Source organism: Pagrus major, chromosome 5 (genome assembly GCF_040436345.1).
Source record: "Pagrus major chromosome 5, Pma_NU_1.0".
NCBI lineage: Eukaryota > Metazoa > Chordata > Actinopteri > Spariformes > Sparidae > Pagrus > Pagrus major.
Window position 1 is genome coordinate 14,415,200 of NC_133219.1, and position 27,402 is coordinate 14,442,601.

General features: G+C 41.3%; 1 protein-coding gene across 4 annotated transcripts; it reads right to left on the minus strand.

The window, feature by feature from the left end:
- gnb1l (guanine nucleotide binding protein (G protein), beta polypeptide 1-like) lies at positions 1-26,161 on the minus strand. Of its 4 annotated transcripts, XM_073466557.1 has the most exons (8): positions 26,090-26,156; positions 23,079-23,141; positions 18,947-19,118; positions 18,520-18,645; positions 18,113-18,275; positions 14,867-14,959; positions 9,088-9,303; positions 1-1,445 (listed from the first exon to the last, which is right to left on the minus strand). In XM_073466557.1, exons 3-8 carry the CDS (start codon positions 19,054-19,056, stop codon positions 1,167-1,169), a joined length of 987 nt encoding a protein of 328 aa, XP_073322658.1. In that variant the 5' UTR covers positions 19,057-19,118; positions 23,079-23,141; positions 26,090-26,156; the 3' UTR covers positions 1-1,166. The 4 variants fall into 4 exon arrangements, with proteins under 4 accessions (XP_073322658.1, XP_073322657.1, XP_073322660.1 ...); XM_073466556.1 differs by lacking the exon at positions 23,079-23,141 and having other exon boundaries at positions 26,090-26,161; XM_073466559.1 differs by lacking the exons at positions 23,079-23,141; positions 26,090-26,156 and adding an exon at positions 19,573-19,658.
- Between the last annotated feature and the right edge of the window lie 1,241 nt (positions 26,162-27,402).

A 27,402-nucleotide genomic window follows, 5' to 3' on the forward strand; every position in this document is an offset into this window, starting at 1 on the left:
GAATTGTAAAACCAGTTTATTTAAAAGTCTTTGCAGTTATGTCACAAATATTGAACTTTCAGGTGTAAACTGTGGACAAAGGTTGAGAAATTACATTTGAAAAAAATGGAACAATAAGTCAGTATACACTCTCAGTATACACAGCTATTAATGTGATTTAATATCATATAAGAACCAAATTCAATCAGTCCAGGTTGATTTCAAACACCAGTCCTTATTCAGGAGATTACTATGACCAGTGTCATTCATTTCCTCATGAAACCTGTAGCTGGATGCAGTAATTACCGCAACATAAGGCACATTAGCTTATCAAGGAACAGACCGGGCTCGTTGCGTGGGATGAACTTGTGCCCATATATTGATATGTAAAAAAGTAGTTTTTCTCAACAGGCATTATTCACAAGGTTGCAAGATCAGCTGCAATGATTAGTTGATTAATTAATTAGTCAATTGAAAAAAAATTAATCGGCAACTATTTTGATTATTGATTAATCGTTCCAGTCAGTTTGCAAGCAAAAATGTCAAATATTTGCTGCTTAAATGTAAGGATGTGCTACTTTTTTTGTCATCATGATAGTAAGTATGAAGGTTCTTTGGGGTTTGGACTGTTGGTTAGACAACAGAAGCAATTTGAAGACATCACCTGGAGCTCTGGCGAATTGGAATGAGCATTTTTTAAAGTGTTTTGACATTTTATAGACTAAATTAATTGTGAAAATTATCAGCAGATTAATAAACAATGAATAGTTAGTTGCTGACCTAATCGAGTTCAGGATCCATGCAGATGTTACCATTTTTTAGGAATGTAAACAACTGAGCAGGGGTTAGGGTGTCACATAAATGTATTATCTTATTAATGTACCGGTTTTGCTTTTAAGAGCTCAGGTGAGATAGATGGTCCGATGGTAAATAACCATTTAATAACTGAATCATTACAAAACATTGCAAAGCCTTTGTTATCTACAGGCCCCATTGATTGCTTCAGTCCATCAATATTGCTTGGCCCTAGATGGCAATGTCAATGCAAATCAAGAGATAGCTAAACATAAAATAAAGTCATATATATAGCCACTGCTCTGGACTATTGATGAATTGTTGGGTGCCAACATCAGTGCAGATAAGAGTCAAGAATTGACAGTCCAGATATCCTCCCAGAGTTCAGATGCTCAGCCAGTGTCAGCTCCCTCGTTGTATATTGACCACAGGCTGATCCGCTGGTCCTTGGATCCAGCCGCTAGCAGTCTTTGTTTAGGGTCCTGGTGGTCAGAGAAGGCCACGCTCTGCACCATGTCAGTGTGGTATTGAAGCACAGCCAGTGGACGAAGCTTCTTCCACCCGAATACCCGCACCCGATGGTCCCAGCCCGCTGACGCCAGAAGCTTGCCGTCCCCCCTGATACACAGCTGGGAAACCCCAGGGTTGACCAGTGTCACACAGTCCTGGAGCTGTAAAAAACAAAGAAGAAAAGGATCTTAGCAGGTGTATGCAGGTGAGAACCATGTACCTTTATATGTATTGCAAACACTTCCACAAAAGAAGACCAAGTTAATGCCAAAGATGCTTAGTAGTAGTTTCTCAATTGTCAGAGAAATCTAATACCAAATGAAGTTAATGTTCATGCAAATAAGGAGACAAAAATAATCAAACAAATTAGGCCAGTAAGTCAATTAATCACTGCCGTCTAGGAAACTGAGGCCAACACAAACACTGACAGGGAGAGACTATCAGCTGATCTGATGACTGAAGTCCAAGTGTGAGGCTGGATGTCTGTTGAACCTGGCTGTAGACTCCTGGGACTCAATCATCGGCCGTAAAACATTATGGCACGAGGGCCGTGAGCAAATCTCTCTGCGTCCCACTATTTGGTTTGGAGTTATGGAGGCCTGCTCTGGAAGCACGATGCAGCTTGAGTTACCTTTGTCACAGTTTGCAAGAAAGAGAGAGAGACCATCTCGCTGAAATGCTTGTTTGCGGAGGCCTTGTTGCTTTAAGCGCCTCTGATGAATTACATTCACACTGAAAGGTCTGGTCAGCGGGAGAAGAGACCCGATAAATACACTGTTGTAACGTCTGCCTGCTAAAGATTAGCCACAGCTCTCTCTCCCTGTGATCTACAGTGTCCCAAGGACTGTATCAATCTCCCTAAAGGGGCAACATTCTGACATATTATAATGAATGGCGGCTAAGATAACTATCTAAAGGGCCTGCTGTGGTGGGCATTCCTGGGGAGCGAACGTGCTCTTCCTGCATACTAGGGATCTCTGCTGGACCTGTAGATGAGGACACAAACATCTGGATATGGGAGCTGAAATCAAACTGGACAGCGTAAAATTGACTTCATAAGTTGTGTCTAGGGAGACTAATGACCTCGGATAGGAGTAGACGGTAGAGAATTTATCTGCATGCTCCTGTTCCGGGCAGGAACCATCCACAAGCTGCATGTGGAAGATATAAGCCAGGTACTCATAGCCCAAGTGGATAAAGTGGAATGCAAGGGAGAGAGGGAGCAGGGAGGAATGTCATTGATCAAATCAGAGTGAGAAAGCTATGTTCAGAACAGGCAGTGATGCGATTTCATCTTAGTTTTTTAATCAAACCATCATCGCTAGTACCACTGGTGTGAACCGGAGGAGGGCTGGTTAGACCAAACAAGCTAGATACACTGATACAAAACAACCTGGGGGGTGAAAGATTGGTTGGTGCTTTGTTATTACCTCAAGAAGTTGGTATGCCCCTGCCTCTCTCCATCTGGTTTGCATTAGAGGCCTGATAATGATGGGTTTAAGTGTCTGTTTTTGTTTGTTTTGCTTCCCTTAGTTTGTGTCAGGAAAAGGCATTTGTTTCATTAAAGTGTCAACTGGAAGTAGTAAATGGCTAATGGTGCAGTAATGGTTCATTCAGCAGGGCTGGCTGGCTATTTTACTTTCTACAATCTGAGAGCGGAAAGAAAAGTATAGAAAAAGGTCGTCCCGTGCTATCATTTAAAATTCATGGTGCTCACGTGCAGCTCTGTTGGTTCCTGAGCTGCAGTGATCAGTGTTTACTCTGTGTTTTCATGTGGCAGTGGTGCCTGATGGTAACTGAAATGATTACGACGTGATGATGCTTAAATTAGGGCCGCAGGATATTGTTAAAAAAATCATACCATGATATTTTTGACAGATATTACAATTGAGATCTTATTCACGATTAGTGGGAATTAGGGCTGCGACTAATTATTTTCATTGTTGATTCATTTGTCGATTGTTTTCATGATTAATCGATCCCAAGCAAAATCGAGAAAAAACTATTTAAATTATTTAAACTATTATTAAAAGTTTTATGTCACTGTAAATTGAACACCTTTGGGTTGTTAGACAAAAAAAGGCATCAACTTAAGGTTTAGAGGATTGTGATCTGCATTTTCCACTATTCTAATTCATCAATTAACCCCCAAATTATTGACAGATTAATCAATCAAGTGTAGTCACTGCTTGACATTATTACAGCACCCGCCCCTGTTTTGATTGAAACTGAACAGGAAATAGAGTTGTTTGGATTGGTATAACAATGAAAACATTAGAGTTGGAATGATTTGACACTGTTGACAGAAAATTAACTGTCAACAGTGACAATGTTTACATGCACACGTCATTCAGTATATGACAATATTCCCAATTTGTTCCTGGTCATGTTATCAGCATATTCCGGTTGCAAATTCCAAATTAGGCCTTATTACGAATGTAGTCATTTCCAATTAAGACATGAGAGATATGCCGACATTATTCAGGTTTTTGGACCTTTTTGAACATGTCTCATGTGGGGTTTCACGCAGTTTGTGACACCTATTGCTTGTTTACGGTTAGCTCTCTAAATTGCCTTGCTAACAGCCTGTAAGGCTGGAGTTGAGATGCACTGCACAAAAGAAAAGCCCACATTTCAGGTCAGAGGGAGAAAAGCACTTAATTTTGAACATTATGCGAGACTTGGCTATGAACAGGTTTATGATTACACACATCGCAACTCTGGCCATTTCAAGAACATGGTTGAATATGTAAAAGAGGAAAGCTGTGTCCGTTAATCGGGAGTATGCACAGCTGCATGTAAATGGGAATATTAGTGGGATATTATGGCAAAAACCTGAATATTTTGTGCATGCAAACATAGTCAATATTGATAATAGATTATTCATTAATTCATCAGGCTACCTGTTTCCCCTTCTCCAGTCTTTGTGCTAAGCTAAGCTAACTGTTTACCTTACAAACATTAGAGTGGTAACAAAGACACACATTTCCAAAAATGTCAAACAAATCCTTTAAGCAAAAATGCCAAAAAATATGCTGGTTTTCTTGGTCTTTTGTGATAGTAGATTGATTATCTTTGGATTTTGGACTGTTGATGAGACACAAGAAGCAATCTGTTGCCTTGGGCTCTGAGAAAACATGATGATTTTACCAACTAAATGACTCATTGATTCTTGGAGAAAGATTAATGGATCATAAAAAGGACAATTAGGTACAGCCTTTGATAATGTGACTTCTTTAAGGATGCTGGGTTTAGGATAACTCTTCTTTGTTTTAAGAAAATACTGTCTAAATTCTCCTTTCATTGTAATTCCATGTTCTCCAGCAGTAGCATTGCTGTTCTTGGTGCAGACTCACACCACTGCTGAATGAACACCGACTCAACACTGCGGACTATCAGCGCAGCCATTAACCAGGTCTCAATCTGTAATGAAATCCATTCTCTCTACCCGGGGAGTCTTGGCTCGTTTTATTTGACGCCCCATTTTTCTTCCAGACTTCCTTACGATCTCATCATAGACAGAACTTGTTTTTTGGCTTCATCTTTTCTTTGTTTGAACACTCCTTCCTTGTCTGTGTTACAGCATGCAGACACACACATACAGAGCAGGCTTGCTGTCTAAACGCCAGCTTCCTCAGCTGTCAGGAGGCTACCAGCTCTGCTCAGCAGCTGGGCCCACTACACTTTCTTGTGGCCTACGACAGATCCAACACAAACTCGCACTTCAGGATCCTCTTTTGTAGCATCTCACCGACAGAGGAGACGTTCAAAAGGAGCGTCCACTTGGCAGATCTCACTCAAGTCTCGCTCCACTTTTCTCCCGTCTCTCGCCTCCGTCTTGGCACGGATCTTGGCCTTCACGCTCGTCTACTGAAATGTCCCATCATCGCTCACTCACTCGAGCCTAACGGCTGGGAGGCTTTTCGCAGGTATTTCTGACACACCCTGTCCCTGAATCACACTCAGCGGTGGGGAGATTACAGCCTTTTGTCACCTCGCCTGTCAGAGCTTGGCTCTGGCTGACAGACGATGGATGTGTCAAACAGGTGAGCAGTCCCATTCAGAAAAGAGAGGAGAGGTGGAGGGAGGGTGCTCAGTCAAGAGAGCAATAATTTTAATGACAGCAGCTCATGCCTACATCAATCCACCAGCAGACTGAGATTGAGTCTGGTATGACCTGACCCATACGTCAGGTCAGCTCTGGCTGACGGGTGCAAGAATTCAACATATTGACACAGTGTAGGTCACTACTGGGGGAAGACAGCAGGGATTTCTTTACATTGTAGTGAAGATGAGAGGCAGGAGTTCCACCTGCAGAGAACTGTCATCAGTCTCAGAAATAGCTTGCTGTCAGCCATGCTTGATTTACATGGCTAATCTTCCTCTGTCCATACCTGCTTCTCTTTTTCCAGTCTGAGACCTCTCGCTTTGTCTTTGTCCTGGAGGAACCCGTCACCGCATTTGTCAATAGATTCTGAGTGGCCGCCTAAATATATGTCCATCTGGCTTAACGACTTGTAAGCCCTCACACCCACACCCTCATAGTCTCACCCTGACACATTCCCAAAAATGTACACTAGAAGGAAAGGGGAAAAAAGGCTGAAGATGATGCCTCATTGTTATGAGAAGATATCAGGCCAGCCAGGTCAAACAGCAGATAAAGGCCTCTGGGAGCCATGTGTAATACATTAACCTCCATTCCTGAGGCTATCTGTCTTTATCTGGGCTTGATAAGCTCACTTCACAGCCTTTCAGCTTCACTAAATCATAACTGCACTGTGTTGTGTCACATTCAGTTTCCCCTCCATTTCACAAGAAGCATCTATCTTCCTTGCCAGCCAGCTCCACTACACTGGACTGTATCGCAGGGGTAATTTGTGGGAAGTGGGATGCTGTGGCACTTATAGCCTCCTCAGCCTTTATTGCAGCCTCCCACTGTGAACTACTGTTCCCTTTACTGCAGATGTGTTTTTTGTTTGGTTAAGGGGCCTCCGAGGTTTTGATATTTTTATTACCTCTCACGGGTCGTCCGTCAGGACCCGGGGCCCGGGCCCACCACCCGGCAGGTCCCCCGCCCCCTTACTGCTGCCACACAAAAATACTTTTGTGGGAAGAACTGAGGATAGCTGTCTGGACGTCACACTGAGCTGCACTTCAGGATAATTTAAAAGTCCCTGTTGGATCTTTTCCCTCTCCTTGTGCTTTTTTCCTGTCATCCTCATCCTGGATTACATGCTGAATCAATATTTTGTTGCTTGAGCAAAATAAACCAAATAACCGCTCGCCTCCTGTTTTTTGGTATATTGAATCAAATCCTTCGTAGTGTTTTTCTAGACGTATTTTCAGGCTGAAAAAAAATAGGGCTTTGCAAATATTTCTAATTCAAGCATTCATTTGTAAAAAGCCTCGGAAAGAATAATACCCCTTCACTGTGCAGGAGTGTACTATATCAGCCTGAGGTTCCTTTCTGCTCTGATTCATGGGGTTGGCTGCAAAATGGGAGCATTCCCTTTTGCTCATGAAATCAAGAGAAAATATGAGTTTCAAATGAGGCGTTAATTCTCTGAAGCATTGGCTGTTATGTAAAATGAATTATGGGACAAAGCTGATGTGATCTCTTTTAGTGTGACAGAAGATGCTCTGGTATGGGCTTTTAGTGTTTAATTTGGACCACTCCCAAGTATTTTTGTGTTTGTGAGAACCTGTATGTTCTGTAAGGAACAAGATACAAGGTAAGCATGCATCTCAGCAGCGTCCCAATCACAGGGATGTTGTATTACTTGCTGAAAGAGACAGGTATACATGTATGTTCCTATTTATTATAGTACAGTAATAAGTAGAATTATATTTTGTGATGTGTCCATATATGTTGTGTGTGCGTAGGTATGTGTGTGTGTGGGTGGGTGGCTTGAGTCTGGAGTGACAGCTCCAGCCCGGCCCTTGGCCCCTGGCCCTGCCAACGCTGTGTAACCAGCAGCTGATTTATGGCCCCTGGAGCCCCGCTGAGCCTCTTCCTCTTTGGCCCCTGATGTTTTCCAAGAGAGCCTGGAGAAAGGCAACACTCCTCTCCTCCCATCCCCACCATTACCTTTCTGTACTATATTATGGCATTTAGCAGACTCTCGTGCAACAATTAGTTAGCATGTAGGGGGTTCAGGACCTTAACATTTCAGTAGGCCACATAAACATAATAATGGTTACCTAACCAGGTGCCGCTCTACCCTAGAAGGTACTTTTGCAGTTGGTCAGGCGTAGGAGAGGTTGTCTTTTGAAAAAATACGTGTTACAGTTTGATTTAAACTGTAACACCGGAAGACTACATAATGTGACTGACATTGCAAGGAAAGTAGAAAGCGAAAAGAAGTCAGAAAAGTTAGCTAAAAGAAATGGATGAACAATTTAAACAGTGGGTAGATGTAAATAACACTTTTATAGTTATTTAAAAATAAAGTGTAAATGGTTGAAATATATGGAGGACTGAAACTGAAAATAAAAAATAAAAAAATGGCTCAATAAATAAATTAATATTCCATTATGCACCAAAAATAATATAAAAAAATGTAGGCATTAATCAATTTATAAAATGTGACAAATTGATATTCCATTTTCATTTGCTTCTGTATTAAACTTTGTATCAATTCACCTATTTAATAACTTTTCTATCAATTTTCCATTTTATTTATCAATTTATTTATTTTTCAATACATTTGTCCGTATTCTTATTTTTCCTTTGCAGTTTTCCCTATATGTTTTATGCATTTTGTCTTCATATGTAAATGAGGGAGCTGTCATTAAAAGCCAATCACAGCACAGTTGGGCGGGACCTGGCAGAACAGTATTGGGAGACAAAAATAAAGCCATTTAAAAGACAGTCTAAGGCTCAGCAAGGTGATATACAACAGTTTGGACTTAGGATTCTCAAGACACATACTAGGCCTCCTGAGGATACTGAGCTAGCTCCTCCTGACCGATGATGAGCCTGCCAACCGGCGTGGATACAAGGCATATATAGTTGATCTATGCACTCTGATGTCACTTAATGAATTGGCAAAAGTTGCACACTGAAGCTGAAATGCATAAAATGCAAAAAGAAATCGTAGAAAAAAATAAGTTTGTGGAAATTAATTGGGGGGAAATGCAAAGCAAAAATGTACAAATAAACAAATATAAATAGGTTTACAAATTAATACACTGAAAAATGGAAATTTAAATGGGAGGTAAGTAAATAGGATAATTAATACAAAGGTTAATAAATACAGAAGCATATTAAAACAGAAAAATCTATTTATGCCACATTCTATAATGCATTAATGCCTAAATTTATTTTTTATATTATTTTTGCTGCATTTAATGGCATATTTATTTATTGTTTTATTTCATTCATTTTTCATTTTCACAGCTTCAGTCCTTCATACAACATTATTATAAAAATAATGAACAGAAAGCTAAAAGTACCAAATCAACAGTTTCAAAAATTGGCATCAAGTGATAGAAAAATTGTGAAAGAGCTCAAAGTAATGTAATGTTTAAAAGGTCCAACTGGTCACTCCTAGCTTCAATATGCTCCCAAAACTTTTGGCATAATTACTATGTATTAATGACTGTCATAATTAATTGTGTTAAATAACAACCAGTTTTAAAATCCAATCCAGTAAAAACATTTGGAACATGATTGGTGGTGTTGATGAAGAGGTACATTAATTCATTTAACAGGGCTGTGGGGATTCATTAGACAAAAATGTTTGGGAACCTCTGGATGAGACAACACTACTTCTAGCCTCTCTAAGCCTGTCCTCTGCTGACCTGCAGGTTGTTCTGTCTGTCCAGCATCCAGGAGGAGAGTTTCTTCTCAGAGGAGCCTGATATCCCCCTCAGACGCTTGGTGTCAAAGGTCAGGCACATGACAGGCTCAGGGTGGGCTTTGGCCTGGCTCAGCTTGGACCTCTGGGTTACATCCCACAGCAGCAGGGAACCGTCCTCATATCCAGCCAACAGGAGAGGTCCGGACCCCGAGTCTGGCTAGAAGTGAGGGAGGGTGATAAGAGGATGGAGGAGGGACAGAGAGAACAGAGAGGAGTGTGAGCTAAGTTGTGAGATGAGAGCTGTGCAGTAAAAACCACAGAAACCACTGAGTGGTGCTGGAAGCTGAGCGGAGCAGAGGTTATCATTCTGGAAGCTCCCGCTGACACTCGGAAAGGCGCTGCGGGCTCCATTCGTCAGCCTGCTGCTCGCTCTTTGCAGCACTCCATTACACTACTCCTCACTTTGCTCCTCATCTATATTACTGAGCCACAGGCCTCACTGCCGGCACTGGTATATAAAGTAAAGTAATAGACAGCAAAACCTACTGTTTAACTTAAAACTTGGTTTATTCATTTAAAACTCAAATTCTTTGACACTGTTAGGTTTATTTTTGATTATATTTTTCTGTTTTATATATGCATTTTAGCGTTACTTTTGACTAACTTTTAGCTTTACTTCTTATGTTATACATAGACTTGTAATTATATATTACCTTTTACACTACATTTTTATTAAATTATTCTTATATTGGCAGTCCATTTTTTAAAACTAATCTGTAATATAGCCACTTCAAGTTCCAAATTCTAACACAGGGATTATTTTGATGGTAAATTTTATCAAATACAACTTAGGAACAAAATTAAGGCTGCAACTAGCAATTATTTTAACTATTGATCATTATAGCAATTATTTTTTTTTAAGTATTAGATTAATCTTTTAGTAAATAAAATGTCATAAAAATGCTTATCACAATTATGCAGATAGGTTGTTGTTTCTGCCCAACTGTTTAAACCAATCATGTAAAACAGAGATAAGCAACTTGTATTCATTTTATGTCGATTGACAGATTGATTAATTAACTTCTTGCTTTAGCCCTACACACCTGATTTGTCCTCACATACTAAAACAACCTCATGTAAAAAAACACACACTATGTCTTGCTTCATCCTCATTTCACCTCGGGACATTAGATCCGGCCGCGATGTTTACAACTGGTGAAACCATCAGAGTAAATCTTTCAGATCACATGAAATGAAACCAGGTGCACAAACAGGCATCAGACGCAAAACATAAACCAGACTCCCTCTGTTAAAAATATAGAGAGCAACCTGCACAAAGCTTAATATGTGGTTACTTGCATATAAGAAGAGAAACGTTAGAAGTACATTATATGAAAGAAAGGTATTGAGAGGTTGTGTGGATGTATACAGCACGCTTGTAAATCACTTCTGTGAATGAGAACATAAAGGTTAACCGATAAAAACTGAAGGCTTCATTTATCTTTGAAATGCTGGAAGAAGGAAAGGAAGGACTGAAGCAGAGAGAAGAAGAAGGCAGGGACAATTGGTGAGATCTAACCTCCATCCAGCACCACCCTTCACATCCACATATGCCTGGAGCGTTATCCAAAACAATGATTCAAATTTTTCCAAACTTAAAAGGTTTCACCCTGGCTGGTGGAACACCACAACGCATTACAGAAGAGCTATGAGCACACAGCACACATATACACTGTCCTGACTCATGCCTTTACTTTAAAATACCATCAGGCCCCTAGCAAAAGCACGGTGCCCTGTAGAAGCAAGGAGGGAGAGAAATTTTTTCCATATGTGCAAAGGGGCCACGTCTGCCATTCTTTCATCCATCTTCAAGTCCTCTTCTCACTTAACGCTCTATATTTCTCTTCTTCCAGCTTTAAACAAATTATAGACAGAGTCGTGTATTCCTTCCAAACACATCAGCGAGGACGAACACTAAGGGATTATGAAAACAAATAAAAACAAGTGAAAATCAGTGGCCCCTGCTTGCCGGCAGGGCCCGGCTAAGCGTTCCAGGCTTGGGGCCCACCGTTTCACTTAAGTGTAGGACCTCCTTGATTGATGATGTCATGGGTCGGAGGTCGGGGAACCCTGGGTAGACACCTAATTCATTATATCCTCCGCAGGCCTTTCTACAAGAGGGCTCTCTGCTGGAGTGGGGCTGGGGCTCTGTGAGCAGATTCATCACCACAGAACAGCTGGAAAGACAGATGGATGGAAGCTGCTTCAAGAGGCAGGACCAGTGGAGGAGCAATGGAGCTGATCTTCTCTGGAATGGCTACTTGTCTAGTTGGGCCTTGACCTGTTAATAGTCATGTGCCATTTTTTCAGTAACTGTATTTATGGGGTGCATTAAACATCATTATTTCAAGCAACCATTTAAAGCCTGCAGACTAAAAGTCCTACTTTTAGATCTGTGTCCAGACTGTCAGTTGCTCAACTTGGACCATGGTCCAATTAGGTCATCAACATGGTCTCTAGAAAAGGCAAGATTGCAGGGCTTTTACACATTTTCGTTTTTGTTTTCTTCCTTCTCTCTTCTTCTTCTAAAACAATAACATTTGATAGAGTGGTTTAAAATCCCCCTGCTGCTGAGGCAAGAGAAAATACAAAGAACTAACCTATGGAGGCAATAAAACAAGCTGTGATAAATAGAGACAAATTAGGTCTAAAGCAGTTTTAGTTTAGTTTTAGTTTCCAGCTTAATTTGCTGATTAATCCATTAAATGTCTGGTCATAAAATGTCAGAAAAAAGTGAAAACCTACAATTTCTGGAAGACCAAGGTCTCATCTTTAAATTGCCTGTTTTGTCTGACAAACAGCCCAAACTCCACAACATTCAATTTGACTGATATGGCTGAGAGGATGGAACTAGATAATGTTTGGCATCCTATCCTCTTTTTTTATAGCTTTATTTGACAGGACAGGTGAAGAGAAATCAGGGTGAGAGAGAGAGAGAAAAAGCCCAGTAAGGAGGCCTATTGATTGATTGATTTGTACATGGGGTGAACACTCTTCAGGGGGAGCTAGCAGGGCATCCTGCATCCTGTCCATGAAAAAATACTTAAAGAATGAGCAGGACACTTCAGGGACCACAAAGACATGGCGGGTTTGGGGAGAGGTGTGAAGCAGGAGAGAAGCAAGAGAGATGTCGGGCCTCAGTCATCTGAGTCCTGAGCTATTCGATCGTGGTAAATGGTATTATCAGACAGGATGGGCCAGGACTAGCTGGTTAGCATGCTAAGATATGTAAGCAACAAAATACAAAGACATCTTTGACATAAGGTCAACACTGTTGTCTCATCTGTTAATCTGTTAACTTCTCAAATACACACGGGACAAATTCTAGTCTCCAAGTGAGTGATCAAAGGCTTATCTTTTTTATTGCTTTCATTATTTTGTATGGATTCTAGCAAACTGCTATGTGTCTTACTGTGGCACTATTTGTGTGTGAATGTGTGCTGTCCCCTTTTGTGTATACATATTATATTGTATATATGAATTTTAAACACTATGTCAGTTTTATTTCATTTCAAGGCCTGCCTTTTTAACATCTGGCCAGCGACAACAGCTGAATATTAGACTAATTCTGGCTCATTTGCTGTATTCTCTCTGTTGATTAATGAGCGCTGTCCCTGTCAAATAACTAAAAACATAAATAAATACAATCTAAATGTAATTAGAGAGAAATATGAGAGTGACATCCTGAATTCATTGTATATTCAGCAAACACTATGTCATTTCCTTATGTGGTGAGTCCCTCCAAAACCATGAACAACCCAGAGACCAACAGCTTGTTTGCTGATGTGGCCGCCACAGGCCTCAGGCAGGCACTGCTTCGACATAAGGAACCAATCGTTTCCTCCGGTTTTTGTCCCGGTCCTCCATGATGTCATGGCCATGAGGCAGCAAGGTGATGAGCTGAGAGTGATGGATATCTGTATAGGAACATTTCCTTTTCCCCGCCAGCCTCTGTTCACATTAAAAGCCTTGCACATCATACATCAATACTGTCCCCCTGGCCAAACCGTACATCCCTGCACACGTCAAACCCACATGTGGAGGTACTTTCTTCCCCTGCATTGTTCACTGCTTACAGCCAGTTAGATTCAGAGAAATCAGATAGCTCTGTCACCTTTCAGACACAGCCCAACATGAAAGCTCAGGTCTGGGTGGGATTTTGATGACGGGAAACTGAATTGAGAAGAAAGTGCAGTTTAACACCGCATTTAATCTTTTCCATAAACTCCGACAGAGAGGGCTTGAAGGCCGACAATAAATCTGTTGGTGAGTCTGTCTTGGAAATAATGGAGGATAATCACTTCTCGTCTCAACGGTGGGAAGAAGAGAGCGAGGGATGGTGAGAGGGAAGATGATTGTCAGTGGCTTCTTCCTGGTGTGTGTGTGATAGATAGAGACGGGGTGGAGAGAGGGGTGATGGCGTGAGCTGTTGCCTCCTGCTGTGTGAGGTTAAGGAAGCAGTGGGTAGCATATGAGCATTTAATGTGAAAGACAACATGAGCATTTTTTTTTCTTATGACTGACAGACAGAATGTGTGGGTTGATTTGTGTGTGAAAGGTGTACATACACACACACACGCACAGACACACACACACACACACAGACTGGGGTTTTCAGTCTCACATCAAGGACCCCTTGAGTTGCTCAGTCAGTCAGTGTAACAGATGAACTAGCTTCGGCCTTGAAAGGAATCAGCCTGGAATGATTTAGAATCACCTGGGCTTTCGGCTTTGAAGTCAGATAGCTGCCTGTGCTGTATTACAATGATATTATATCATTTATAATGATATAATTGATCATTATGTTTCCTGGCACTCAACGCTGAACCAGCATTGGTTCATAAATCAGATGATGAAAGGTGGGTGTAACAGTGAAATCAAAGAAAAACACAAACACAATGTCAGCATGCACAGTGAGACTCAAACTGGTCGAGTGTCTGTAATAATTTCATAAACACAACGTAACCTTTACTTTAACTTATTACGGCAAATTTAATTAGTATTACAGGAATACAGGAAGGACTGCATGTTCACAGGGAAGCAACTCGCCTCACCCTGGCTTCATAATGATAAGCTGTGTTTTGATTACTGTTGCCTGTAAACTGCACAGCTCATAAAATTTATTCAAACCATCCACGGTATTGCGTAAGGCCAAAACCCCACTCTGTCCCCTGAAGCCCCAAACCCAAAGAGTTAATAATTAACCGTGAAAATAATTACAGGCTCTCGTTAATGGCTGGAAAATAAAACTTTCGACAGCATTTACAAAACAGAAAGCTAACTTTTTGCTCAGCATCAGATTGGATGCACAGCTGCAGGCTGATATATGGCTGTGAACCCCCGGCCCTTCCAAACGCTCTAATTACAGTGTTGGAACTCGCTGCCAGCCGAGAAGGAACGCTTGGAAAAATGGCCCAGGACGAGTTGTTGGGCTGTAAATCATGTGCCACGTCTCTCATGTGCATTTTTGTTGACTTTTCTATTATTGCATCTTGTTATGAGCTGCTGGCCAATCTGAATAAAGCAGGTAAGTATAGAAAAAGTAACATGTAAAACAAGGAGGGGAAGAAAAGGGAGAGAATGTCGTGCTCATGATAATGGCTGCCAAGGTGAACTTGTTGAACTTCAGATGTATTTGTAGAGGGACACATTGCTGCTTTTTGGGGTTAAGTTAAAGGCAATGCAACACTTGACATTTAAGAGGACTGTCTGGTGCTTACCTGCCACAGTTTGATACACATGACCATCCCCAGCTTGGCGTCTGGTACCAGGGTGCAGACTGGGGTCTTACTGGAAAGCTCAATTATCTTGATCTGCAGAAAGGACATGATAATTAAAGCTCACTAGGGATGCCTCCATTGGAAAATTCTGGGCTGATAACCCTAACCCTAACCCCTAACCCAATGTTTAAAGAACAGTTTTGCTGATAGACGTTCCCATTGTTTTTTTGTTGGCTTTATTTTCTATTTGTTGTTATTTATTCCCATTTTTGTGGCAGTGACACCAAGAAATCTTCAAATAAAAAAAACTGTTTTAAAGTAATTCAGCCCTTCATTACAATTTAAAAAGAGTAGTATAACCTTCTTTTTGCATGAATTCTTACTTTTGATGTAGACACAGTGGTGCTTGAAGCGAAATACTAACATCAGTTTTCTTATATCCTCATAATGACAGCGCTAAAATGCTAATGATAAGCAGGCATAATGTCTTATCTTACTTGCGTAATGTCCTTAGTATCAAGTTTAATTCAAAGGTCTTTTAAGTATTAGTTCTTGGAACTGAGATAAAGGTAGATTCCATTGTTAATGTAATTGTGATAAAATCTTATAAGGTTGTATTGGGAAGCAGGTACAATGTTAGTGTCTTGTAGTGTGAAGCCTGCTGTCAGTACACTTAATGATTTCTGGACATGTTGGGTTTCAACATGCTAAACTGTTCTGCACAGCTTCAGTTTAGGTAACTTATAACATGCTCATACTCTCCAGTGATTCCATTTTAAGGCTAAACCAAACTGAGTCATTTGACCACCCAGGCTCTGAAGGCGCTACCAAAAGCTGGCAGGGAGACCTTCATATGAAAAGTGTCCTGTTTAACATTTTTTAGGAATTTATCCAATATACCCTAATGTATTTTTGTTTTAATTTATCTGTTTTCAATTTTTCGTGACCCAGTTACAATTATGCACACAAATTGCAGTTGTTCGTTTATTTATCTAAAAGCTGTGTGCCAAGTCATGATTTGTTTGTCTTCAGAATTCAAATAACAAAGCAGCAGCCTGAATCTGTCATTGTGTTTCAGGACCTCCGCAGATCAGAGTGCCTCCAACCAGCAGTACAGTACCATCCATCAGTGCAGAGCGGCCGCCCCGTTGTCTATAATAAATCCTGCTAAAGCCTGACCCTGTGACATGAATGGTGTTTTCCTGCACACATTGGCACTGATTCTGATAAAATACACAGCCTAATGAAGCCAATGATCAAGTAAGTTTCTTTGTATGTGTGTACCCAGATCACTCCCAAAACTCATTCCTTCGACTTCCTCACTACTGATGATCCACATATTCATCCTCATTAGGCCTCAGATTAAACAGCCCTTTAAGGGAAGCGATCCGTATTTTAGCACACGGCCACATCTGTCCTGCATGTTTACCTCTGCGTGTCTGACAAAGAGGGCCTTTAAGGACTTCTCTGTGCCTCAGGTGATCACTGTTCTTGTGTGGCATCACACTGCCCATAAATAAAACACCCACACTATTAATTCATCTTTCTGCTGTGGCAGCAATCTGCTGGCAGGAATCTTGCTGTGAGCAGTAAACAGTGAAACCACCTTAAATAGCTACGCTAAGGAAGCAGTGATTCTGTTTTCTTGGTTACATACCTAAGTATTAACCTATCTGCATTGGCACTAAATCACGCTATTGTGCATGTTTTGTGGTAAGAGCATATCTGTTGTTTCCTGAGGGAACTCGGTTTAGGTGGGTGTTTTATTTGCAGATACACGATAAGCATTTGTCTTGGCCAGTTTGTCTGTGGAATGGGGTGGGGAGACCGAATGACAAAATCGGCTGTGGTCTGTTTTGGTCTACCTCATATGGGTGTGTGTGTTTCTGTCTGTCTGTGTCTGTTGGGACAATGGCATTATTGAGGTGCTGGGAGTCACAGGCGCCCTGATGCCTGGCCTGCTGGACTGAGGTTAGCCAAGGCACGTTTGGCTGGATCAGGTGACCAATCTGTCCCTTTCAAGTGTGGCTCCTTCACAGCAGAGCAAGTAACATGAATCTGGAGGCAATAAAAGATGGCTGAATCACTAGCTGCCCTCTCCCCCATCCTCCCTCACTCCACACAAAAACGGTACAGGCTTTTGGGTGTTGAGCCTTAAACTACGAGACTTACTGTGCAGACAGAACTGTGATCTCATTACAGTGCGCAATCTCTTCAGGCCTGGGAATTCTCTTTTTCATCCACCAGCCAAAGATTAAAAATGTAAACAGCCACTATTTAATCAGCCAAAGACAAAGTTACTTTTTGAAAAGCACAATTAAACTTGCTTTCTCGGCCTTGACAGATCTATTAGGTGTTTAAGACAAACAGATTCACTGGCATGTTACTAGAGACAGCCAAAATTATCCGACATTTAGCTGGTGGCTGTCATTCTGACTCATGACATGAAGGCCGGTTTGTTAATGATGCTGTTCCACTTGCTGTGTGACAGTTCCTGGCTGAACTTCATGCTCACATGTCACGATGACTCATAGACGCTCTGCTAAAAATATTACGTTGGCCACCGGATTTAATTCAACCTATACTATAGTATGGATCAAGCCAGAGACTGGTTTGATGTAAGAGAGGAACTCCTGCTGTGGGATCTCCGATTTTCCATCTCCTTCTAAACAGGGCTTAAAGCCACAAATATGTGTGAACACTTATCACACAAGTCAATCCAGCAACCTGGCAACAGCAAGTCTGGTCAGGTTCATACAGGTTGACATTTTTTGATACTCAAGTCAGACTGTGTAACCAATTAACTATCCCACATCCCAACTGCCAATAAAGGATGTTTCCTTCTGCTGAACACAGAACAACATGTGTCAATGGACACTTTGATAAGCGGTTAGATTTTAACAGTATAATAACCATCTAAGAGAACATCACAATTTCACGGTATACGGTATTAAAAATGTTTTACCAGGATAATCTTCTCAAGTTTTTCCTTTCTTGCCTCTAAGGGCTTCCATTGTACTAGGATCCAATGGTCCACGTTGTAGTTTGAATCAGTATATCGCTGCAACCCTAATGAATATGTATCATTATTATTTTTTATATATTATTACAAACCATAATCTGCAAAATGAAGAATACAATTTCACAGATTACTGAAAATCTTGCAGCTCTGGGAAGTGCTTAGCATGGAAATTGACCATCCATTTTTTATACTTTATACACAGACACCCGAACACAATGTCTCACCTCCTCTGTCTGCTGTCCAGCAAAGGCCAGCAGGGAGTTTCCAGGGCTCGTCTCCAGCGTGGAGCACTGACAGAATCCAACGCTGCCGGTCCACACAGAGTCCACCACCTCACTGCGACCTTGACTCAAATCCCACAGACACACCTGCATGTCCCGTCCCTGACTGCTCCCCCAACAGAGAGAACAAAAACAGGCAAAAACTGAAGTTTCTTGCCGAATTCAACACAAATGTTAGTGGCTGTGTCATCTTAAAACCTGTGTAATAATGAAAGCTTGATATTAAATTTGTTTTACACCACAGTTTCATCTAAAGTACAAATAATGATTTAAATTCACAAATGTTCTGACAGAAACAGCAAGAAGAGGGAGTAAGTTAAAAGAGAAAGAGCGACAGGGGTCTTCCTCACCTGATGAGGGTACCTGTCGCCTGCAGTGTGCTGACCCAGATGACCGAGTTACCAGAATGACCTTCCACAATCTTCTGAGCCCTCCTGGTGTTCAGGTTCCAGACATGGATGCCCCCCTTCCCTGACCTGCAAAATAAAACAAGATGCTTTATGAAGGCTGTTTATATTTATATGCACAGATTTGGAGACTAATTAAACCATTTCTCGCTCTTTATCAGTGTTTTGCCTCTTTTGCATTGCAGCCCACGTATCTCCCTCCTCTTAAAAAGCAAAAAAACAAATAATTCGAATATGGATTTGAACATTAATTAACATGGCAACAATTAAAGCTTTGAGGCATTCGGCTCAAAGAGATAAACAAAATAAATCTTCACCGCTTGAGGAAGACGAAGAGCCAAAATTATGAACGTTGAGATAAATGACTTACCCAGAATACAGGAGGGGAGTGTCCCCTCCATGGCAGCTGAAGTGGAGGGTGTTTAGGGGCCCACCAGCCCCCCTCAGGGTGTAGATGGGGCACGGTGCAGGACGAGACATCACTGGGTCATGCAATCAAGGTATTGATGCAAGGAGGCTGCAGGCCCACATCACAGCACCAACTAAAACAGACAACATGAAATGTAAGCTGAGACATGAGTTACTTGTGTAATTGGAAGAACTGGAAAAGTGGCAACTGAAGCTTGAGCTCCAGTCAGTTTTTCTCCAATTAAAACCTTTCAACGATAAATGTTCCATTCAACTCAGGTTAATTGGACTATTTCAGATGATTTCCATAAAATGAAAGTTAAGTGCAGCCTAAAATCCAGAATCATCTCATTTTGTTTTTGTACAAACACTGAGCAGACACCGTCAGAAAGTAGCTCTATTTTGCCTCCAAGCCTTTCTCTTCCACACAGCAGACAGTTGTGTTTAATGCACTGTCTGTACCTTCTCTATTGTTGGTAGCTACAAACCCTGTGGCTCTCTCTCTCTCTGTCTTCCTGCTCCTAGTCTACATGATAACACCTTTCTTACTCAATACGTCATAAATCACAACACTGACAGCTTAATTACAGTAAACAGACGGAGATTCAGGCTTCTCACTCCTCTTGTGATCAACAGCCGTTGTCCCAGAGGCACAGGTAACAGCTCAGGCTTTCATGTCGTTTGTAGGCCGGGCCGATGAGGAAACCCAACCGACCGCAGGTATGCTGCGAGGAAATGATGCGTCAACATTAAACTGCAGCACAATCACACATAAGTGACTTATGGAAACTGGCTTCAGATAGCTTATATCCATCTCTCCATCCGTTTTTAAACTGCTTCTCATATTGAAAATCACAGGTGGTTTGAAGGTGATTATGCCAAAGTTCAGTATTTTTAAATGAGACCATTCTTATATCAAAAAAATGAGAATGAACAGGTTGTGAGATTAAGGATGATTCATGCCACCTTCTCAGTGTTATGGAAAACAACTGAGAGAAAATTATTTGAAAACAACCCGCTCAAATAAAAATGAGTAATTAACCTACTAATTAAAATAAAAAAAGGCTTTCACAGGCTGTTACTCCTGAGGCTGACAAGTTAATTCCTCCCTCACCACAACAGAATCATTTTCTCACCTGGTTATCTGCAGCAACATGTTCACCAACACCAACTACACCTGCACAAATCCTAAACATGACTTTTCCAAAAAGACCAAAATCAGCCAAACCAGACTACTTAAAGTTTTGGCACTAAAGTAGCATATTGGTCTGATATGGAATCAAATAGCTCAATCAGGTATCGGTGACAATGGGGCCAATCTCAGAGATGATCATTTCAATTCAATTCTGTGTTTAGATCTATGGGCCCAACATTTTAATTCCTGTTTATTTTGAATGTTTTGTTTTTACTTGTTTATTCTACTTGTGTGAACTGTGACTTAATTGTTCAAGTTTGTTTGCACCCATCTGTGACTTAACTGTGATTTAATGTTGACATTTTGTTTTTATTTAATGCAGGTGTATTGTTTTACACTAGAATTTAAATTCCTGACCCGATCTGTTGCTGCTTTTAAAAGGTTTGCACATCTATTTGTTACATTTTGTTTTACAAAGTTAGGCAAGTGGTGTCAAAGTTCAATCTGATGTTACCTTACACACATAAAAAAATGATCCTTGTCTCTTCCACACAGTGAGGCACACACTGGCATCCAATATTCAGGTATTGAAATCAGATCAGAACTGAAAAAAAGTTTCCATGCAGATTTTTAAATAAAAACAAAAAAAGTAACACAAATGTCTTATAAGTGAACCTCTATCTGGACAAAGCCAATCCTGCCGTTTTCAGTCGTTAGGATAAGCTAATCTGTCTCCTAACTCAAGCTTTGTATACAACGGTCAGATATGAGGGTGCTATATGTTTCATCTGAGTCAACAAGCACGACCTCACCTCCACCCACACACACAATCATCCCCTCCTGCACTTTTACTTATCATAACCCCTGATCCCTGCAATCAGCAGTCGCTGAAACAGGAGCCCGAGGCATTCAGGAGCAACTCATTTCAGGAGGTTAGTGGTTAAATTGTCCATGTGAATCTGTGGAGCGGAGAGACAGAGACCCCTGACCAGCCTGCCTAATTAAGCACACAACACTGCAGTCTGATGGACTCACAAGGAAACGGTCAACCCATCAACTTTACTATCAATTTACCGCAGCATGCTTGGAAAATAGAGCATTGTTTTCCTGCTCACTTTAGAAAAGATGACAAAAATGGTTCAAAGCATATCACTGTTTGCATAATATGTTACATCAACCATTAGATATCACTCATATCATGGAGCTTAACCATCAGGAAATGCTTTAGCCAACAACTGTGACATGTTTTTGTGTGGTATGAAGAATGTGGCAAAAAAAAACGTCAACAGTGTTTTTGTGAGGGTCTATCAGTTAAGCTGCTTGTCCTGTGAATGGGTGGTTAAAGCTGCATTCCTGAGCAAGAGTCCTGTCCCCGTGTCAGTGTGTGACAGGGTGAGGCTCACCCTGATAACAGGTGGATTAAGTGTCCCTTATTGTCCTCTTGCAGCAGGCCTGCATGGAGCTGTGAGTCACGGACACATCAGACTGAAACTGGCTGTTTTCACTGTCTCAAGGCAAGGGGCTTTAAGACCTTCCATTGGCAATAACAGCTCACTGTCAATGAGAGACAACAGTTGGGGACAGTGATGAAGATGTCACTTGAGGAATGCAAAAAAAACAAACCTACAGTATATCCAAAAGAAGAGTATAACGGCCACTTTCCCCTGCCACTACTTCCTCAGTGGACTGTCCCTTCTGTTTTCCAGGCGTCAGCATTTCCAGTGTCTGAATTGCCCCCAACAATAGGTCTGTTGAGGTGGCTGCAAGTGAGTCGCCCACAAACCCAAATACAAACATGCAGGCAGCTCAGGAAGGGAGAGACAGACACTGTAAACAAACAAGATGTTGGCAGGATGTCACTCAAATCTGTTTGCAAGGACCATTAAATTGTTCCCTGCTAACAGAGAGAGGCCAAGCAAACAATCAAGCCTGTCACTCGTCAAGACATCAAAAAAACAGTCTATCGAGTGAATGCAAACATACCTTGCTGGAGTAGCGCGGCAAATGTGATCTCTTGTCAAAGATACTCAGGGAAAAGAATCTTATTGAGAATTATCTCCACCCAGCAGCTTTAAAGAGACAGTTGACCCCAAATTCAAAAAATACATATTTCTCTCTCCTTACCTGTAGTGCTGTTTAACCATCTGGACTGTTTTGCTGTGACTTCTGGAGATATCGACCAAAAAGTCGTCTACCTTCTCTCAAATATAATGGGACTAGATGGCATGTAAGAATATATCTGAAAAACACAACAGTAATGCCTCTTTCCAGAAATTATGACCCGGTTACTCAAGATAACCCACAGACCTTATTGTGAGCAGTTTCATGTAGGAAATATTTTTTTTCAACCAAATTACACCCTCCAACCTTGTCACTGTGAAGAAGGAAGCGTGGATTTACTTTTGGACAAGATGCTCGTGCCTGTGAGCGCGTGAGTGTAAACATTAATGGTGTCCTCCTTGGCTGAGCTGTAACATTAGCTTAGTTAGCCAGCCCCTTGTCTGCGAAGAGATTCACGCTTCCTTATATGCGATGATATGGTTGGCGTGTGTAGTTTGGGAGGAATAAAATAATTTCGCTCACAACAAGGTCTTGAGGTATCTTGAGTAACTGGGTCGTGATTTCTGGAAAAAAACGTTAGTGTTACATTTTTCTGATGTACATTTTTTGGCACTTTGAGCACCACAAGCCATCTAGTTCTATTAAATCAGAGACAACTCACCAAAATAATCTAGATGGATAAATAAGCACCACAGGTAAGAGGAAAAATGTGACTTTTTAATTTGAGGGTGAACTATCCCTTTAATTAACCTAAGTAGCTTTCAGTCAGTAAACTTTCTTATTAAACATGTTGGAAGGAACATTCTCAGAAATTACAGAATGGGGTAACTATCTCGGCCTAATTAAACTTGTGTGTGTTGGACAGGCCATAATAAATCAGAGTGACTGATTAATATACCTGAGCTGGATATGGGAGCCAGTGGGAAGAGGCAGGAGAGGAGGATTGAGGCTCCTGCTGGCCCTGTAACAGATAAGACAGCTCTGGGGTAATCTGACTCTAAGTCTATGGATAAAGGCAGTTTGTCTCTTCTTGGGCCGTCTGTCCACACCTACTGGGTAATTAGGCCTAATTATGAGAGAAAGGTCCGCTTCCCCTTCATGTTATTAAATAAGAGCCAGCCTCGTCCGCCAAGGATCTCTCAACACCAGCAAGGGGCTGGCGACCTTCAGATCAAACGCAGCCACTATCTGTGTACCCCCCCACCACCACCCTCCACTGCGGCACCCGTTCTCCTCCTCAGCATCGCTGCACATATGAGGGCCTGAGGAGGGAGGGGATAGAGAGGGTATTCGTTGTGATATGGGGCATCAAAGTTTTTTTGAGTAAAGGTGAGGGGGGAGTCCTGTCCACATTCCTCTCTTGGCTCTTTAGTGCTGGTATCATGTGATAGGCAGCTACCCACCTGAACTGCCCCCTTGTCAAATTCTGCCATTCATAAATAAGAGCAGGGACAGGGTGGGGGGGGGGTATACTGATCACAGGGGTTTATTACAGAAGCTATATAATTCCCCAGTTTCACAGAAGCCATTATAGAGGCATGGGATCCCAAGATCCCCCGCTGATATCAGCCTCATCAAATATGAGATCTGAGCTGCACGATGAAAACTGAAAGCAGATTACACATAACTCAAAAGCTGCATTCTAGATAGGCCTTCCAATGAAAAGCCAACTTTATATCCTTTCAGACCAATAGTATTTCTTTACTGTAACATCTTTGCCAGCATGAAAAATCTGAATGTTTGAGAAAAAGGCACCTAAATCTGTCCATTCCTGCTACATCATACCTCAGCTATTAGTCATTTTGCTGCTGTGGTCTTATCTGCTGTCTCGCCAAGGGGGCACTTCCACCTAGCTGGCTGGTCAGAGGGTGGTGAGCTGGCTCTGTGATCATTAGTCAGCCTTTCTGCCCTAACCCTCCCCCAGCTAATACAGATCCCTCTGAGGAGGAAACCAACCTGCCAAATAGAGAGCAAGGTCCATTATAAAAGTCCAGTTACACAAACAACATGGGAAGTGGCGAGGAAGACACACGCCCTTTATTGTGTCTTGGTGGAGGTTATCTGGACTGGATAAACAGCCCCAGCGTCGGATAGAGGCTGAAGTCAGACACAAGTGCACCAACACCCACTGTCAGTCACAGATCCAGTGAGTGGGAAGAGGTGGCATTGTTCACGTGAATGGCGTGAATGCTGAGCAGGGGCCATTGCAGATAAGGGCTAAATGCCTTGTGGGTGTCAGTGAGGCAGGCACTGATGGAGCACTGTGTCAAAGGGCCCTGTTTTAGGAGGTCCTGACTGTGGTCAACAGGTACCAGGAGCCTTATCTGTTTGCATTATCACCCATTTCCTCCATGAGGTCATTTACCTGGACACAAGAGGATAAAGGGACACAAGAGGGTTGACAGCTCAAGTGTCATACATCTCCACACATTACGGGTGTCAGGGGCTTCGGATTTATAGGCATTTTGCTGTCCATACAGCAAAGACATGAACACAAGCAGAAGTTAATTGTGCTATAATCCCAATAAGGCATCACGCAACAGGGGATAAAGAACACAGAAAACAACAAGATGTTACACTTTGTCAAACAGCACATCCCCTAGTGTTACAACTGTCAGTCAACTTCAGGGGTCTGATGAGTGACTGCATGAAGACTAAGTGATGGACGGTGAAAGGTTTGACAGAGTGCAAACTATTTGTACATAGTGAACAACTTCCTGAGTCCAAGCAACTTTAACTAAAAAGCACTCATAGAGAACCTTCCTCCACCAAGGCCACGTAATGGGTTATTTTAATATATGAGATAACATTATATGAATTAGTATAAAAGATAACGGATAATATTTAGAACTTAAATCTGAATTTGCTGATATTGACTTAAAAATGCACTTGACAGACAACCACAGAATACACATTAAAGCTTTCACCATAAAGAGTTAAGTGCAGAAGTTCAAGAGAAAATAGAGTAAGTGTAAAGAAATCCATTAAATAATTTCTGTATCTGCTCTGCGTTCTCACACACATCCTTTTCTTCAAAAACAAAGATGCATGCTTATTCAATGAGCTTAACTCTAAACAGTCACACCAAACCTCATTCAAAAATTAGGCAGTTTCTATTGCTTTAGCATATGAGGCAGACACAGTACATGTACAGTAACGATGAGAGCCATTACATATGCCGATTTCATCCAGAAGCAGACCTCTATTTTAAATAAAGCTAAAAGATAAGACTCTAGTTCAGCATATTCTGTTGGAAGATGATCGAAAGGTTTAGCATGTGTCTTGGTTACATGATTACTAATCCACCACTTTACATTAAACTGGTATTGTACTGGGACCGTTTCACTGCTCTTTGTTTTGTTATTTTACTATTATCGGTCTGTTAATTATACAAGACTTCCATGTACTTTTCATGTGTAGTTGTCTTTAGTTGACAAGGTCCATTTTAATTTATATTACTGATGCAAAAATGAGACGGGGCTTCAAATGTATCAAACGAGGAGGAAAATGATATACAACAAGTGTACCTGAGAATTGTGCGGGAGCGAGACAGTTTCTCGTTAAATGGGAACATTTTTGAATGAAGTTTGGCACGCTCGTGTGTTCATGTGAATATACAGGACGTTATCAGGGCTGCGTTATACTCCAAGTCGTGTTCATTAGTTACCATTCTGAAGCAAAAGTATTGACTAAAATGTTGAGCTGAAAACAGAAACGGTAAGAGGAGAATGTATGTCTATAGCCACCTAAATCTGTACTGTGAGAAGGTTAGCAACAAGCTAGCAACTACCTACAACAACAGCTGCAAACAACACATACGCCTTGTTATTACATGAGAGGCGTTATTTCTGGGTAAAGTATGTCGCTATAGTAATAAAAAATAAGCTTTAACAAAACTTGATAAAATACCATTTCAGTCAGACATCGGTGTATTGACAGTTGTCAGAGTCAGCCTTGCAGGGAAGGGATACAAAACATGCGCCGGAGTTGAAGGACCTCTGTTTACAGCCGATGAGCTGCCCGCGGAGGTGCCTGTATAGAAGAGTCACACACACTCAGGCAGGCAGTCACACCACTCTTTCTGTCTCTCTGCCCAGCTAGACTTCTTTATTCTCGACACTGGTGTTCACTACTTTCATATTTTAGGAAATGTGCGTCGGGGTATTTCTGTCATGAAGTGTATCTGTGCAAATATTGAAAATGAGGCTATGGAAATTCTCAATAGGTAAACAAAAATAAATATGCAGGTGTAGGTTGAACTCTGAGGCACTCTGACATATAATTGAAATCTGATCATGATGATTGCTGTTAAATTGTCACTTCAAATGTATATTTACTATTCAAGAAAAGAGAAAAGAAAAGAAGAGAAGAATTTGGAGGATTCAATATTTAGAAAAAAACTAAAACCAGAGATATATATGCTCTACATTCCTATTACTTCTATTATGATCTATTAACACCGACCACCTAAAAGACCCTCACAAGTGAGCAATAAGTGTAGACATTGAAAAGCCTTACAAAACTGCACGAACAGACGAGTCTCTTTTTTTCCCCATCCTTTTCAGTCTAATGGAGAAAGAGAGACAGAGAAAACACAGGGCCCTAATCCACAGAGCACACAGGCCCCTTTCATGGGAGTGCTGGGAGAGACCTTTATTTGTCCATTCCTATCATGGAGAAAGCGGGTTTCAAGCTCGGCTAGGTCTGAGCTGGAAGATTAGATGAAACCAGAGTGTTTTAAACCTCTTCTGTGGCCATGGATTAGAGTCAGCCAGTCCCGCTGCTGCACTCTGAAATGAAACAATAAGGAGTACAGGTGGCCCAGTGGGAGAAGGTGCACAGCATGTAGAGCAAAGTGAGTTAGAAACCTCAATAGTCCGATCAACAACCAAAAAACCCCAAATAGATTAATGATTGAACTCACTTCACTTTTAAAAGCACATACTCAAGAGTTTATTTTGCTAATTAAATGGCTAACATGCAGCCTTCATCAGGGTAACACCCCAGTAATAGTATTTTGTGTAATACTGGGATGCATTACATTATTTTAATCTACTTGTGAAACCACTTAAATTACATTCCCACCTCCTAGACATACCATACTCAAATTATAGTAAATGAGACATGCAATATTTTGAATTTCGAGTGGCAGAATACCAGTGTATCTAATTCACTAATGAGCCTGATGAAATACATAAGCACGTAATGACATACATGAAAAG

Coding starts and splice junctions, on each gene's coding strand:
- gnb1l (XM_073466556.1), bottom strand. CDS start 19,056: ATGTCTCGTCCTGCACCGTGCCCCATCTACACCCTGAGGGGGGCTGGT. Junction 18,276..18,519: donor GCGACAGGTACCCTCATCAG/GTGAGGAAGACC, acceptor TTGGGGGAGCAG/TCAGGGACGGGACATGCAGG. Junction 9,304..14,866: donor TGTGTATCAAACTGTGGCAG/GTAAGCACCAGA, acceptor CCTCACTTCTAG/CCAGACTCGGGGTCCGGACC.